The following is a 17,485-nucleotide window of genomic DNA, read 5'->3' as shown; positions in this document are numbered from 1 at the left end:
TGTGAAAAAAAATATATAATAATTAGGCTACCCTGAAAAAATAAAAGTTAATAAAAAATAAAATACTGTAGTTGATTACTTTATTGATTTTTACTGTACATGTTCAGTAAAGGGAAACACATGGAGTTACATATTTGTTACATGGACATGTATTAACACTTCATATAGACAGACATCTGTCCTTTAAAAAAAATCATGGTTATGGTGAGGCATTAACGAGCATGATACCAATACAATCTCCTCTTCAATCGAGTTTGGTAAGCTGATTCCCAATAAAAATGTACTAAGACACAGAATGCAATCAACACTGTCCAAAGCACCAGAGAAAGGATTTAAAGACAATACGATTCACTTCACTCTATTTCTCTGCTGGCATTATTTATCGAACGGGTAAATTGAACACAACAAACCGGTTTAAATCTTTCTAGGATAATGATAATCAATCGCATGCGATATATCCACTGTTTATGTCCACGTCAAAGCAGGGACTCCTGGCTATGAAGGTGGTCATTAAATAAAGTGCTCCAGAGAAAACAAACTCCCATATCACTGCTGCCCCTTGGAAATCCATGAAAGGCCAAATACAATCAACTCTGCACAGCCACGATTCATTGACCGTTTTTAACAATACCCACTGACACTAGACCATCTGTCTTGGTAAAAGAGCTTGTATGTCTCTGCAGTGAGCGATACAGGTTCAGTTGCCTAATTGGTGTTGGCTAGTGTATGAGAGGCTTCTGTTCACTGTTTTCAGAGACACACCAGCTTCATGCTCAAAATACAATGAAACAGATAAGCAACAGTAAATACTGGAGTAAAGGGAATGAGATTGAAGTGGGTGATTGGTAAACAAGAGGTGTGTGTGTGTGTGTGCGCGCACCTACATGCCTGTGTGTATTTGTGACATATATAAGAATGTGTGTGAGTTTGAGAAAGAGATTTGGGAAACCAATTACTCAAAGTGCTAAGTGAGTGAGAAGCGGCAGGCGGCAGATGAGGCGGCTCAACACAGCTTATGTTTGGCACGGTCAATAGCCCGCATCAGTGCAATGCAGCAAGCAGATCCTTCCGAGACCTCGAGACAACAAACGTACAGCCACCCCCAGAGAGAAAGATGGAACCTGCAGAACTATGGCTAAAACTGTTCTAAGAACAGCATTATGTAGACTGTTTTCTACCAATATTTTCAGGCGACAGTGTTTTTTTGCCATTTCAAAATTCGCCACAAAGCTCAGTGGCACAGTTCAAAACACAATAGTGGTTGTAAGATGGTGCTTCAGTACTGAGATACTACAATCAATAAATGGGAACAATAGACTTGCATTTTGTTGCAACTACGTTCATATTAATATGTTACATTCAATATTTGCTTTGAGTAAACCACTCCCTCCCAGCAAACATTCTCTGCCTCCAATAAAGCATATGCTATTTTTATTTGAGGTCAGGTGCTAAAATAAAAAACATCTATTGCTTAAAGAGGAATTTTGTTCCATATCTTCCAAAAATGTCACTCAATTTCTGTCTTTCTCCCCAGAGTATGGTGGCTGCTCAAAGTGTTCTACTTCACAAAATGATCCTATCAAATTATGGCAAGCCTTTTGTTACAGCATACAGATACAAGTATGAAAATAACCCCTTTGAGTATTGTGCACTGGATTTTCCCATTGAGAATAGGTTAGTTAAAGCAGTCAATGAGTAACATCATTGTATAACCACAGTATTACGGAAGCCCAGAGAGGACATAACAATAAAAAAATGGTTATCTCGTTATGTCGAGATCAAGACATATTTATCTCATAACAAAAGTTGTTTTGTCGAGATCCCAAGATAATCAAAAATACAACTTATCACCCATTCATTTCTTCAGATGCACGATAACCACTTCATCAAGGAGCCCTGTGGCTGTGTTGATCGCAAAGTGGGGCATTTAAGCACGGAACGATGCCTGACAGGCGACACAGTCTCCCAGGGTGTCCACCGCCCCCAAGACCATATTAAATCACATGCAAGGAACAACAAACTTGTTGGCTCGCCTTGTGAGCTTTCTAGCTAGCTAGCTAGCTTGTTATCTATGCTGGCGGTTAGCTTGCATAACTGATATGTGTATAAATTATAAGTGACACTTCATTTTTTTGTGAATAATATTTACATTTGCAGTGGGTGAGCTGCATTTCTGACAGGCTGGTCAAATTAAATTTCAGCCTCAGAGGCTGATAAATCAGGATGCTGCCCTGTAGGTTATTTCATAGGTAAATCTTCTTGCAGGCAGATTAGCTGTCAGTGCTGTATAGGCTGATGCATATAATCCAAAGTGAGTGAGCTCTATTTCTGGCAAGCTGATCAGATTCAATAGAAGCCGTAGAGACTCATAAATCAGGGTGCTGCCTTATAGGCTGTTTCATATGTAAGGCTCCTTGACGACAGCCTACTAGTCAGCATCCTGACTTATCAGCCTCTGAGACTGCTATTGAATCTGATCAAGGTCTGAGGATAAAATGTCCTCTTATTAGCCTGTCAGGAATTGTGCTCACCCACTCTGTAAATTGTAAAATTATCCATAAAACATGAAGTGCCCCTTACAATTATACACATATCTTTTATGCATGCTAACATCCAGCATATATAACAAGCTAGCTAGCTAGCTAGTAAGACTACCTAGCTAACTAGCTAGCTAGCTTGCGCACTCACAAGACTAGCCAAGTTAGCTGCATTGTTGCTTGCATGTGATTGCCTGTGGTCTTGAGGGTGGCATACAGCCTCAGAGACAGGTCAGCCTGTCAGGCATCGTTCAAGGCTCAAATGCCCCATGAAGGCTTAGATGCCCCAAGAGCTCTTTGTTCAAGGTAAGGGACATTTAGCTGGCTAACATTCTAATTTATAAACCGACAATGACTGATATGTTAGCATGAAATGTACCATCCCTTAGTGTAGCAATCAATCAAAACATATGCGCTGATCCACTGTGGGCTCTACCACCTCAGCCATCCTGTCAATCTATCATCAATGCGTCTACTCCTATTTATAGAGTAAATCTCGTGATCTCGACCAAAACGTTTGTTATGTCGTGATCATGAGATAAATAAATTGTTATCTCGACATAACAAGGATTTATTTTATTTTATTCATATGTCCTCTCTGGATCCCGTACAGTATAAAACCTTGAACCGTCAAGAATAACTTTCATAGGCAGCAATGGTGGAAATCAGCATATGCGGAGCAATAAAATACTTAACACACGGTACTCATATAATCACAAGCTTTTTCTCATATTTAGCAAACTACAAAATGCAACTAGCTCTACATGTCATCTACTCAATTCTAATTTGTCCTCACCTGCCACTGAATGATGTTTACCGTACTTATGTTTGTTGAAAATGAAGTAGCATAATATGAATGTCTGATACTATCCAATAAAATGATGCAAAAACTGCCTTTACTGCAGAGGACTTGCCGAGACACAGTGATGTTCGAGGATGAGCTCATGCTCTTCTACCTACTTCCTGTCAAAAAGATGACTTCTTGTCAAAATGATGACACTTCCTTCCAGCATCAAAGTAAGGCTTGGCCACCTCATTCACAGATTCAAGTCAACACAATTGAGCAGTTTTGCTTTCACAGCAAATTGTGCTTAGGGGGTATGTCCCAGAATTGTTAAGGCTTTTTTTTACTCAATATCAGACATTTTCTAAATACTAGCCTATACTTATGACATTCAACATGATGTTTAGATGTTAGAGCAGTATTCAAGCTTCAAATATTCACAAAGTAGCACAATCAAGTTTCAAAATAAGTTGAGAAACCATAAAGAGAAATTGGCTTGGTATTGTATTTAACACAACTCATGAGATGTCATCTCTTGGGTGGACAGGCAAGGTTCGCAAAGCATATCTTGTGGTTTGAATCTGTATTTAAAATTCACAATAAGACATGATAATATAGTTTGTCTTTCCATAAAACCCATATTGATGTTAATGTATTAATTAAGTTTAAATGTTATGTATTTTAAGTTTGTTTTAGGTATTTTTTTGTTTAAACAGTACAGTATTAGTTAATATGGTAGGCCCATATATTATTTAAAAATAAATGGCTTGGTTTATTTTCAGGCATTTTCTGAACAACGTAAATTAAATAAAAAAACACTTTTTCTGAAAACTGTCTTTGTGGGCAACACTGATCGCATTACCCGACCATTAATATCAATGCTCTGCGAACCTAACCTGGGTATGGTGGCCCCTCCTCTCCTGTCTGTCAGAGAGAGGGCCTTAGAGGCTAAGGGGTTAGCTTTAGCATTTGCAATGGTTACAGGAGCCAGAGGGTGGCTGCAGCAAGAAGGAGAGAGGGCCCCAGGGTGGAGGAAAGGGAGGCAGGCAGAGGCCCACTGTTGATCACCAGCCTGTAGGAGACCACCTCCACCTTGTAGCCGTTCTCTGTGGCCATGCAGCGGAACACCCCCTGCTTAAGGGGCAGGCCAGGGGTGGGTTCCAGCACACAGGAGTCTCCAATGATGAAGCAGGGGTAGTGCTGGATACAGTTGTCCTTCTCCCAGCGGTAGGTGGCGTGAAAGGAGTGCACGGGGCAGGGGAGGTTAACGGGGCCGTCCGAGTCAATCACCACCTGTTTGGGGTTTGTCCTATGGGTCTTCAGTGCTGTGGGGGTTCAGAGGGCACAGCCTGGTTAACATTGATCTCACCCAAATGAAATACTTATGGGCTGCCTAGACTAGAGAGTAGCCTATGGTTTCATACCTATGGATTGTTTACATATCTACGGTAACAATCATAGGTGAGTTCAAAATGGGAATGGCAGGACAGGATTGGTAGGACTACTTCATTATGTGAGAAATGTGTGGGTGAGAGGCCACACTCATAAACTCAGCAAAAAAAGAAACGTCCCTTTTTCAGGACCCTGTCTTTCAAAGATAATTCGTAAAAATCCAAATAACTTCACAGATCTTCATTGTAAAGGGTTTAAACACTGTTTCCCATGATGGTTCAATTAACCATAAATAATTAATGAACATGCACCTGTGGAACAGCTTACAGACGGTAGGCAATTAAGGCCACAGTTATGAAAACTTAGGACACTAAAGAGGCCTTTCTACTGACTCTGAAAAACACCAAAAGAAAGATGCCCAGGGTCCCTGCTCATCTGCGTGAACATGCCTTAGGCATGCTGCAAGGAGGCATGAGGACTGCAGATGTGGCCAGGGCAATAAATTATAATGTCCGTATTGTGACACGCCTAAGACAGCGCTAGAGGGAGACAGGTCGGACAGCTGATCGTCCTCACAGTGGCAGACCACGTGTAACAACACCTGCACAGGATTGGTACATCCGAACATCACACCTTTGGGACAGGTACAGGATGGCAACAACAACTGCCTGAGTTACACCAGAAATGCACAATCCCTCCATCAGTGCTCAGACTGTTCGCAATAGGCTGAGAGAGGCTGGATTGAGGTTTGTTGGCCTGTTGTAAGGCAGGTCCTCACCTGACATCACCGGCAACAACGTCGCCTATGGGCACAAACCCACCGTCACTGGACCAGACATGACTGGCAAAAAGTGCTCTTCACTGACAAGTCGCGGTTTTGACTCACCAGGGGTGATGGTCGGATTCGCATTTATCGTCACAGGAATGAGCGTTACACCGAGGCCTGTACTCTGGAGCGGGATCGATTTGGAGGTGGAGGGTTGGTATGACCTGGGGCGGTGTGTCATAGCATCATTGGACTGAGCTTGTTGTCATTGCAGGCAACCTCAACGCTGTGCGTTACAGGGAAGACATCCTCCTCCCTCATGTAGTACCCTTCCTGCAGGCTCATCCTGACATGACCCTCCAGCATGACAATGTCACCAGCCATACTGCTGTTCTGTACTGCTCGTTCTGTGCGTGATTTCCTGCAAGACAGGAATGTCAGTGTCCTGCCATGGCCAGCGAAGAGCCCGGATCTCAATCCCATTGAGCACGTCTGGGACCTGTTGGATCGGAAGGTGAGGGCTAGGGCCATTCCCATTCCCCCCAGAAATGTCAGGGAACTTTCAGGTGCCTTGGTGGAAGAGTGGGGTAACATCTCACAGCAAGAACTGGCAAATCTGGTGCCGTCCATGAGGAGATGCACTGCAGTACTTAATGCAGCTGGTGGCCACACCAGATACTGACTGTTACTTTTGATTTTGACCCCCCTTTGTTCAGGGACACATTATTCCATTTCTGTTAGTCACATGTGTCACATCCTGGCCATAGAGAGGCTTTTATTCTCTATTTTGGTTAGGCCAGGGTGTGACTAGGGTGGGCATTCTAGTTTCTTTATGTTTTCTATTTCTTTGTGTTTGGCCGGGTGTGGTTCTCAATCAGAGGCAGCTGTCTATCGTTGTCTCTGATTGAGAATCATACTTAGGTAGGCTTTTTCCCACCTGTGTTTGTGGGTAGTTGTTTTCTGTTTAGTTTAGTTACCTTTCAGAACTGTTCGTTTGTCTCTTTGTTATTTTTGTTCAAGTGTTCTAATTTATTAAAATATTATGAACACGTACCACGCTGCGCTTTTCCTTCTTCATCAGACAAGCGTTACAACATGTCTGTGGAACTTGTTCAGTTTATGTCTCCGTTGTTGAATCTTTTTATGTTCATACAAATATTTACACATCTTAAGTTTGCTGAAAATAAACGCAGTTGACAGTGAGATGACGTTTCTTTTTTTGCTGAGTTTATTTGTGAAAAAATATACAGGTTATTGTAAATGATAACTTTGCTCTCAGTTAGTAGGACAATTGTGACTCAAAGCCCAGTAAACCTAAAACCAGACTAACGTGTACAAACTGACACAGAGATGCATTAAATAGTGTTCTATTTTATTCTGTGGCCTGATACTTACTTTCTCTGGAAAATATCAGCTAAAATAACAGATTGAAATATAATATCTTTATATATGATATTGCATCACCTTTCATCCTCTACTCCCTAGGTTTATATCTCAATGTTCCAGGAATGGAAGAAAGGGAAACAGTGAACGGATATGAATGACAGCTGCACCGAGACTGCGACCAAGAGAAGTAACGGAAAAAAGAGCTTAATAACAAAGACAGTACATATCCCATCAGCGGGGAGAATTTGTTTGGATTATTAGAGGTTAATATGGCTGAAGCTATTGGGTTTGAAGTGAGGGCAAACTTTGATATTAAACCGCCCAATGGGTTTGAGCCTCCACTCAATTATATGATATCATCTTCCGAGTTAAGCTCTGGAAAAAAGTTCCATATTTCAGTTAATAAAGATACAGAGAGTCAGAGAGGAGGTGGAGTGGCACTCACCAGCAGCTTCACCACAGATAGAGGCATTGGAATGGTCCAGACTCTGAGTGAGTGCCCTACAGTATGAAACAAATGATTGAAGGAACATCAAATTAGCATGTACCATTTTGAACGATCAACCATTTTATGTAAATGAAACAATTATCATAAAACCTAGAATAGTAGTTGGAACCTCGACACTCTGTGAGAAATGATAAGTTATGGCTGGTATTGACTGTCATTTTTTGGTACACTGCATGTTTTCCATAGGTATCTGAACTGTATTCCAGGAGTGACATCATCACATCTCATACCCAGTGCTGATGTTGTATCCAGCTGGGATGGGTGTGCACCTCCTCCTGGCTGCGTCCCAACCACAATAGGGATCCCGAGACAGAATGCACTCCCGGCAACTGTCTCCATAGCGACCGCAGTCAGCCAACGGTATGCGCTGGACCTCCATTGCCGTGCCCACATAAAGGTGGCCCTGGGGGAGAAGGCAGGGAGCAATACATGAGAGACAGGAAGAGACATTCAGTGGCTATCACTAGAAGTGCATTGTTTAAAAGGATTGGACTGCAGCTACATTGTAAACAAATTCATCTACGGATATTAGTGCTAGCTGCTAAGGAGTGTTCGCTGATGGTCTCACAGTACCTTCCTAGAGTCGATGGCCATGCTTAGAACAGGACCCTCATTGTGGAAGAGGGAGTACTGGGAGATGATAAAGGCATCCTCGATAGTGTGCAGAACCTTGAGCACTTTCCCCTGTTCTATCACCAGAAAGAGAGAGAGAACATTATCAGAGAGAGAGACACCATTGTCGAGCCCTATTATTTTTTATGTATCCCGGAAACCCAGTGACTATTTTTGATTGAATATGGCCCCAGGTTTATAATAGCACATGCTGCCTTTTTCCTCTACTGGTCAATTCATCAGTGGCTGACTTACGGAGAGGAGCAGGCCTGTCCTACAGCTTGTCCTCTCTTATCTCCTTCCCACATTGAGAGGCTATTACTTCCCACAGAAGACTTAACTGCTCTAATTTCTTATTAGGCCACCTCAGAGACCCATGGCTCTGTTCACAGCTCTATCACTACTTTCCCTGTGTAGCGACTGACTTCTTTATCAGTCGATTAGGCTGTAGCTACTTTGTTTTTTAAAATTCAGTCAATTTATCTGGGATTCATGCCAAAAAATGCACTCTTATAATAAGCCCCAACTCATGTCTGCGTTGAGCAAACAACTTTTATATTTACTTTGTCAAGGAGACTACGTCTTCTAAAAGATAACTTTTAAATAGGTTACACCAAACATATGTACATGAGATACAGCTTGACAGCAAAAAACACACACACACCTGTTCCCAGGTACAGCACAGTATAGTGCTCGTCGTTGACTGCCAGCACCATGGCAGCGACAGTGTGTGTGAAGTGATCGTCGGTGGGCAGGTTCAGCGGAGCACCCCCGACCGGACGAATCACGTCCTCGATCTCCGGGTGGTCCCTGATCACCCCCAGGGTCTTAGGGTTGTGGGCTGCCGTGGAGTTCTTGAAGGCACACTGGGACAAGAAGTGATGTAATGAAAGTGATGTAATCAGGAAGGGAGACAGACTTAGGCTGTGGCTTTGCCTTGCACAATAATTTCACAACCAGTGTCTGTCATCTGCAACTGTTCCAAAATAGAAACACAAGTCTTCCACTTCCCCAAAATTGACGGACTCACATGCATGAGCTTATGCAATTGGCCTTTGCAAAATGACTTTGATTGGCACTAAAAAACATTAATTAAAAGAAAGTTAATTTAACTGATTCAGTGGGTGTCTTACTGTGCCAGGGCGATGTCCAATTAGAGGACTGCTGTAACCCTTCAGTTTGGATGTGGCGAAGGCCTGGTCAATGTCCTCGATGGAGTAAGCACATATCACTGTTGTGTCCCTGGTCAACCAAACAATACAACACTTAAAAGCCTTCCTTCATTCTTCCTACTTTATTCAAACTTAATGTGAATCGGAATGTCCTTAGCAACTCAATCACAGACTGATAGCTGAGTAGAATCATATTACTATGACTCCCTAAAAGGACTTAAAAGATTTAAGGCTGCTCAAATATGCTAGTAAAAGCACTCCACAGAGCATAGCCCACTTCTGATTCAGAGGGGTTGGGTTAAATGCAGAAGATACAATTCAGTTGAATGCATTCAGTTGTACAACTGACTAGGCATCCCCCTTTCCCTTTCCCTTTCAAATACAATCATGTATTTTCCTCACTGAAACTTGTTGCTGCTCTCAAGTTTTCATTGCTGTACATGCCTATCCAGCTCCTGTACCCCATTTGGATGTGCTGTGCATAATTCCTCCTTTCCTCTGATTATGTTGTTTGTGCAGCTCATTCCTCTCCTGCATTCTAAGCATGACACAGTCTTAAGCAGCCATATGGGTTGGAGGGTGTTGAAGGTGTAAGGTGTCTACTCACCAGGCGTTGGCAAACAGGCCGTACATGACCCCGGTCCTCTTCTCCTGGGCCACTTCAGACAGCACAAACGCCTGTCTGATGTTGTTGTACTGCTGGGGGGTGCTACCCGCACCACACATCACCCTGGCCTTCAGGAAGGTAGTCCACGAGTCCGCCAGCAGGTTCTTTATGCCCCCCTCGTCCACCTGGAGACGGACACACAGTATACAACTGTACACCATAACATTGAAGCTGGAATCCGTAGCGGTGACACTGCCAGGTTCGTTCGCAATATTACAACAGAAAAGATGTTACTTCAAACAACAAACCCAGTTTTTCCCCCTCTGACATCATTGCACATGCGATAGAACATCAGAGTATGTACTACGTTTTCTTTTCACCACGAGGCTGGATGCTCATCTCTTCTGTTTAAAAAAACTAAACAATAACAATAACTAATGTGCCTGGGGTGACCAGTGGTACTGTTTCTCCTTTCGCGGAGCTCAGCTTTAATATGCAATAACGTTGTAATACAGCTGATATAAGGTGATGTTGTTATGGTTACCATGCAGATTCGGCCGATGCGCGACCTGTAGGGCTCCTCGTCCACCATGGCCGTCTTGTTGATCTCACTGAAGAAGAAGTAGATCTCCTCCTTGTGTTTCTGAGAGGCTGGCATTACTGCTGCTCCACCAAACTGGGGGCCTGCAGCAGGAGAGAGAAAGGACTTCCACCAGTGCTTGAAGTGGACTGAAATAGGTGCCGGTACTCATTTCTGGTGCCGTTACTCTTTATATTTAGCTGCTGGTACTGATCACTATTTAACAGGCACTATTCTATAAGCGCTAATACTCAATCAGGCAATAAAACATTTGAGGCCAGTGAGCACCAAGCCAACTCAGTCACTGGTTGTAACTATTTGGGTCCTTTTCAAACTCCCAATGCATTTCATTCTAGCAGGGCCATCTAGTGTGTACAGAGATAAAGGTGTATTTAAAAATATATCTTTTGATAAAAGTGTTTGCTTGGAAGTTTTATAGGCTAATAAAGACTTCCAGTTCATCATACAGGGAGTTAGTCATTCAATGTTTTATCACAAGAGTGAATTTAACTTATGATCTTTAAAATTGAAGAATTCATAGTGATTAGATTTCTGCATGTAGCATGTTACAGTTACAAGATAGAAGATAATATAGAGTTGCTATGTCCATGCTCATCCACTCCAGTGCCTCATGCAGCTCTCCTACACCAATATAGTCCCATGTTGCTCTCATCCCACTCACTCTGCAGCCACTTGGTCTCAGTCTTCAGAAGCTTCTGAGTGCCGTAGGTCCGGCGGATAGAGCCAGGGTGACGCCCCACTGCTGACAGAGCAGAGTATAGATTCCCATCTGAGAGTGAGAGAGGGGGGTAAAGATAGAGAGAGAGATAAAGAGGAGAGAGGGAGAGAGAGATAAACAGAAGGTAGAGGGAGAGATAAAAAATAAATCAACAGAAGACAGCTGACTGCATCAACCAACATCCTCCCATAACCGTATTACAATTACCCCACTTAGGGCACTGTCTCCATAGCAATAAGGGAGGTAATTTGGAATCATGACATTAATGGTTCAATGAGAACTGAACATTATCAGAATGCTGCACCACTCTAGCAAATGGCTCATTGGTTCATCACTCCAGTCCAGCCTGGTCTGCGATATCACAGAACCTGCTATATAAAGTAACCTTTCCATGATTTTGATAATACTGTGAGTTACAGCTTCGCTACATGTCGTGAACCATCTGTAGTACTATGGCACCATTTTAAACAGATCTCCTATCCCATACCAAAGCCAATGTTGAGGATCTGATTGGTCTGTATACTTATGAACATAATGGCTGGATGGAGCTCTCCACCAAAATGCTGATACTTATCCTATACTTTCAGATCCACAGGGAGGAGTTAACAAGGATGTACAAATAGGGGTGAGGTATAGGTTTGGTATTGTGCCAATAGGAGAGTTTCTATGGATGTTTGATTGGAGTGTCTGTCTGTCCTCTCATCGTACCTGCAGACAGACTGACGGACCTCTGGGAGGGGTAGGGAGGGGAGATGTCAGAGGCTGGTGCCATCTGTCCATTGGTGGGGGCGTCAGTCAGCACAGTGTCATTTACCTATGGAGAGGAAATGACATCACAACCTCACAAGCCATATCCTGAATGCTCTTGCCACCTTGTATACAGTAGAAATAGAGCTATAAGTTGAAGTTTTTTATTGAACACTATTACCAACTTTTATAAAAGTGATACAGGAGTTAAGAAAGATGAAAGTGTGACCGTTGTGAGAACACTAAACACATGTTGAAGACAATAGCTATTCTATTCATCATCATGTCATCTTACCAGCAGCCAGCATTTGGGGGTTCCTGCATTTGTCCCGCATACTACAAAAGTGTCATTGACTTTCTGGATGACTGTGATGAAATTGTCGCACTCCAACTGTAGCAGAGAGGGGGATGAGAGAAAGAGAGAGAGAGAGAGAGAGAGAGAGAGAGAGACAGAGAGACAGAGAGAGACAGAGAGAGAGAGAGAGAGAGAGAGAGAGACTTTTGGAACTGATCCATTTTCCCTAATTTGGCAGATAGCGCAAGAATTACCTCTGCAGTACTGAGGGAATGCATTGTCTGCATAACTTCATATGCATTGCATCACTTATTCATAAAGTACAGTAGCTGGACTGTTAACTCAAGAGAAACTTCCAGATGCAGTTTGTGCCTGAATACCAAATACAGCATTGTACCGTTCCCCTGTCCCAACCTTTAACCGTTGGGACAGTTTCTACTGGGGATGATATCACGTTGATGTTATGTGTCTGTTTGATTCATATTTGTACAGTAGCAACAAACTTACCTCATTGTAATGATGATGATAATGATGACAACGATTGATGATGAGGATGATGATGAGGATGATGTTGATGGTGACCACCTACCTTTGGTGGGTCTGATTTGGCGATGCAAGCTGCCTTTGCGTTTTCATCGGTTACCACAGGGATCTGTAATAATATAAGATACATTCCAGTATGTCATACAATTTATCCATAACTCGTATGCAAATATTAGGCCTTTTCAAATATGCAAACTGCAATCAAATTCAGTGCTGATTGAAAATGACAAAAGTCAGGTCCTGTGCCATAAACTAACAAAGGGAGGATTACTTTACTGTCTCTAATATTGATCAACTAAGCGTAACTATAGGGCACAGACAATCAGAATAGTCACAAAGACAAATGTTGACGTTGACATTATTAGCTCAGTGTATTATCTTTATTGTATGTTGACCTCATAAGTCCACGCTATATAATCACTTCCTTCCGATTGGACAGAGATGAGATCTGCTCTATAAATGGAGGCTGTTGAACTAGGTCGACAGCAGCTGCCTCCTCTTTAAGCCAGTCTCCTGTGCCTTTACTGGGTTACTGTGTCACCACCACCGAGTATCTCTGTTCATCTCGTTGGTTACCAGCAACTCACCTGCAGGTCGCGGACCCCCCTGTCAGTGAACGTCAGCACGTAGATCACTGTCTGGCCCCCCACGTACAGGACGTTGGTGCCTTCCTGGTGGTACACTGACATGTAGTTCTCCGGTTTGGAGAAGTGATACCTGGCCGGCTCTGTGGGCCATATCAAAGTTGATTAGGAGAAGGTGTTGCTACAATGTCCTTATATGATATACCAGTATATCAGTGTCTTGGGGGTTTCAAGTTGAGTCAATTAAACATGTAATTGGCCATTATTTTCAGTGCATTCATTTGATTTAACAAGAATGTATTAATTGAGCTCTGTGGTGTGGTCATGTAATGGTCAACAACAAAAAAGCCACCAGTCTACCTTTTGACCCAAGTCATTTTAGTTTTACATGATATGAGGCTAAAGCTGTACAGTTCAGAGAGAGAGAAAGAGTCTGTACTGAAATTGAATTGGTTGCCATGGTTATGCACAATTTACCCTCGGGACTCCTATTCCTACAGGCACATGCAAATCCGACACTAGTGTGTCTACCAATTCAGTGGCAGACTGTCGTTCTCAACGCTTCAGGAAAGTAGACCACCAGTTCCTCAATTGGCCGACAAAAGAGCGGCAAATGGTGCTGTCAAAGGTGCTGAACTAGGCTTCGGTCTCACCAGTCATTTGAACCTTCACGGTGAGAAGACCGTAATGCCTTCATCGATTTTATCTTTCTGTTTTGACATGTCTCTGTCTCTAACGGGTACACTAGGACTGAATGTAGTTAATATGACATCCCTTTATAGGGTTGGTAGGCCTATTGTATAACATACGTTTGATTGATATGTCAAACAAATAGGCCATGTTGTTGTCTGTATTTGGCTGCTGATCTGCCAAGAGGAATACAGTCCTTTACACCTGTAATGACTATAGCGTCGGTGCATCTTAACTTGATAGTCCTGTTTCTATTGATTGTGAATTTATTAGACCACTGTGCAAGGTGTGAGGGCGTGAGTTTGAAAATATAATTGTTATTTTTCTGCGCGGAATTTCCATAAATATGAATTGGGTTGTGTGGATGAGTGTGTGTATGTGTGCGTGTTTACGCGCGCTTGTGTTCGCGTGTGTTAATGAGGTCCTGGAGCTAATGCTACTGTTCTATCCTCAACAAGCCTTAGCTACTGCAGTACCATCAACGCGTCAGCTCGTGCACCTGCATTGCAGTTCTGCAGCGCGACCAAAGTATTCACCATAATGCTGGGTTTTAACTGTAATGTAGTGGTTTTGTAATACGTTCACTGACATTGTGTCTTTGAGTAAACGTAATGATATTACACCCAGAGCTCCTGAGCACTCTTTTCAATTAGCACGTATCATTTAGCCTTATATTCTGTCTTGAAGAGGGAATAAGGTGCAGAGCAGAAGAAATATCCGGACATTGATCACAAATAACAGCTGTCTGACTGGTAAACAACACCAGGACTGCGTTTCCATGACAACCGACAAACGTCTACCCACAGCCCTAAGTTGAACCTCACACATGAGTTATCAGTGACCGAAACGCAAAAACGTACAAAACCTTCAAAACACTTAAAGGTCCAATGCAGCCGAATTAGCCAGGCAGGCTAAAATTCCATCCCACCAAAACGGGCAGAAATTTCAGGCGGCCTTTTTAAACAGGTCTTACACTAAAGAAGTATTATCAACCTTTTTACAATTTCACAGTATTATTCCAACATCATATTGTGGAAATATATGTAAAACACAGGAAAAACACGTTTGACTGCACTGGGCCTTTAACATACAGCCTCTGCATTGGCATGCTGAGGTGCGCTCTGAATTCAAGATTAGATGTCTTCGTAGGAGTGAGTCACTATTGTATAAAACAGGCTACCCGAATAATCAACACGTAAATAGTAATAATAGACTATCTTAATTAAGCTAGTTTCTTGTAAAACACAATTGGTTCTGAATAATTCTACCGTTCCCGCTGCCATAAACCTGTTCCAAACAACACTTCTGTCCCTTACATTTCATTACAATGGAATAGGCCAATGGCCCTAAATTAGCCCACATGAAGCTTATTATAATCTAATACACAGTGCTTAATTTCTTCCATTTAATCTAATACACAGTGTTTACTTTCTTCCATGTAATCTAATACAAATAGCTTATTTCATTTCATTTAGTTGAGAACTGGGACACATAAATAATTTGACAAAGCGGCTATTTAAATTATACAATTATACAAAGTCCAAAGTGTTTTCTCTCTCATCACGTTATTTGCGTTTCTCTGAGATCCGTTCTCATTGGCACAATGCCAAACATTCTGTCAATTTAATATAGCCTAGTATCATTATAAGGCTACATTTCTATTTTGTTGGTATAGCTTGTTTTGAGGAACATTTTACATGATTGTCTACCTTGAATCATACATGACGTCATGCATGTATAAACGCGCGATGAGGAGTGATCCACTACTTTTATTTTCAAGTAGATTACAGTCTAGTGTTCATTGTTAATCTAACTATTTCCATGGAGGAAAAAACAAGGTCCTCGCATATAGCCTAATACACAGACAGGGCGTATCTAACCACCCTAAACGCAAATAGCTAAATTAGCACATACCTTTTACAATGAATTTCAGCCGAGGTGACTTTTCGGCGAAAACCATGGAAAAAACGGTCGCCAATATTATATAATTCATCATTCCACGTCCTCAATGTGCCCGATTTCCAAGGATTTAATAATCGAAAGAGTTCTCACTTTATTATTTCCACAATAGACAATCAATCGGCTTTCGTATCGGTATAATGTATTGATCTATGCGACTGACTATTGGCCTCAATCATGCAACCCGTGCAGGTCTGTCTTGCCGACAGTCCACTGAAGAATCGGGGTATGAGGCTCCACCTCAAAAACAAAAAGAACGGTGGGTGTGAGGAATGGGGCGCGAAAAAGAAATGTAGGCTTTCGTGATGTATGGAAGCGCACCATGGTCACTTTCAGAGTAAATCCACCATAAACGCGTAATTTGATACCTGTTGCTCTTTATGCTCGCTGCAGTGTGTTGAAGGACTAATCCTATTAAATCACGTACATGTACAATATACCCCTGTAATGTGCAGGCTGTGTTTTCTTATGTTCTTAGACCTAACGTGAGCAACTGGAAAACATGTTTCAGCCTGAATATGTTTTTTTTATTGCTAAACACAGCCATTTTGTTTTAATCGGGCAGTAGTGTTAACATATTTTAGTTCCACATCAAGAAGCCAATAATGGTAGAGATGAGTTATTGTAATATTGCCCAATAAATACCTGTCAATAGTCACTTGTACGCCCAGAAGGCGATGAATCAGTAAAGCAGTTCTGCTGTGTGTGCATCCAAGGAGGGTTAATTGACTTGAATGTCAGAAGACTCATCAATGCCCATGGCAGGCAAAATGGCTTAATGGATGGTTTCATCTTAATGGTAGTGTCAGTTTCTGCCACGGTGGCTACCATCTGAGACACTAACGAAGAGCGCTCACAGCACCTCGGAGTAATAGATATTTAGACACTTTTAGTAAAATACGATAGTTACATAATACAGAGATAATTTGGCATCTATTGTTTAGATATAGGCTACTGTATCTGCAGCATATGCCATACTTCTTTCTACCCATCCGCCTAGATGAGTTAGTCATTGTCACCTATAACTACATTTTATTTCCCTTCTTATAAAATCCAATCAGTAGGAGTTCCACAAAATGATTTCCCTAGAAACGTTGACCCAGCATCTTTGTATCATTAATACAAATTAAAATATGTTTGGTATGTGTAATGGATGAGACTTGAGAATCTTTAACCGTGGGGATTTAGCACCACCCAGTGGCCAGCATCAGGCCAGATAAGGGGAACACAAAGCATCATGGTTATTTTAGCACCTGGAATTCACACACAAGGGCCCCAATTCAATCAATTAAAGGTAAAGAAAAACCGCACTGTGGGTTCATTAAATGTGTTAACCATGTTAAAACTGACACACCTAACAAGTTCTTTCTCTTGTGGACATATCTGTGTAGAGGTGCAATAATACTGTAGACCTGTACTGTAAACCATGAGACCTACTCGAGTGTATATATTTCTTTGGCAGGCTGTTGTAAACCTAAATAGATTTATACCTACAAAACAATATGATTTTCTGTCCTCGCAGTCTTTAATATCAGTGAACATTGCACCTGACAGCACAAGTAAGTAAATAATGCCCTTGGATTT

At 42.0% G+C, this 17,485-nt stretch overlaps 1 protein-coding gene across 1 annotated transcript; it reads right to left on the bottom strand.

Moving 5' to 3' along the window:
• Positions 1-66: 66 nt before the first annotated feature.
• LOC129837650 (semaphorin-7A-like) lies at positions 67-16,261 on the bottom strand. Its single transcript, XM_055903975.1, has 14 exons — positions 15,857-16,261; positions 13,256-13,395; positions 12,715-12,777; positions 12,126-12,221; positions 11,792-11,897; positions 11,027-11,134; positions 10,309-10,448; positions 9,765-9,949; positions 9,119-9,227; positions 8,650-8,851; positions 7,947-8,062; positions 7,604-7,776; positions 7,311-7,366; positions 67-4,646 (listed from the first exon to the last, which is right to left on the bottom strand). Exons 1-14 carry the CDS (start codon positions 15,936-15,938, stop codon positions 4,300-4,302), a joined length of 1,923 nt encoding a protein of 640 aa, XP_055759950.1. The 5' UTR covers positions 15,939-16,261; the 3' UTR covers positions 67-4,299.
• Positions 16,262-17,485: the final 1,224 nt, after the last annotated feature.

Source organism: Salvelinus fontinalis, chromosome 38, assembly GCF_029448725.1.
Source record: "Salvelinus fontinalis isolate EN_2023a chromosome 38, ASM2944872v1, whole genome shotgun sequence".
Lineage (NCBI taxonomy): Eukaryota > Metazoa > Chordata > Actinopteri > Salmoniformes > Salmonidae > Salvelinus > Salvelinus fontinalis.
This window is presented reverse-complemented; position numbering and strand designations above follow the sequence as displayed.

What these genes read in the sequence shown, in the direction of transcription:
- LOC129837650 (XM_055903975.1), bottom strand. Translation starts at nt 15,938, where the DNA reads ATGATGAATTATATAATATTGGCGACCGTTTTTTCCATGGTTTTCGCC. An exon ending in GGGGGGTCCGCGACCTGCAG is followed by an intron (nt 12,778 to 13,255) that starts GTGAGTTGCTGG and finishes ATATTATTACAG; the next exon opens with ATCCCTGTGGTAACCGATGA. An exon ending in TTGGACATCGCCCTGGCACA is followed by an intron (nt 8,852 to 9,118) that starts GTAAGACACCCA and finishes TTCTTGTCCCAG; the next exon opens with TGTGCCTTCAAGAACTCCAC.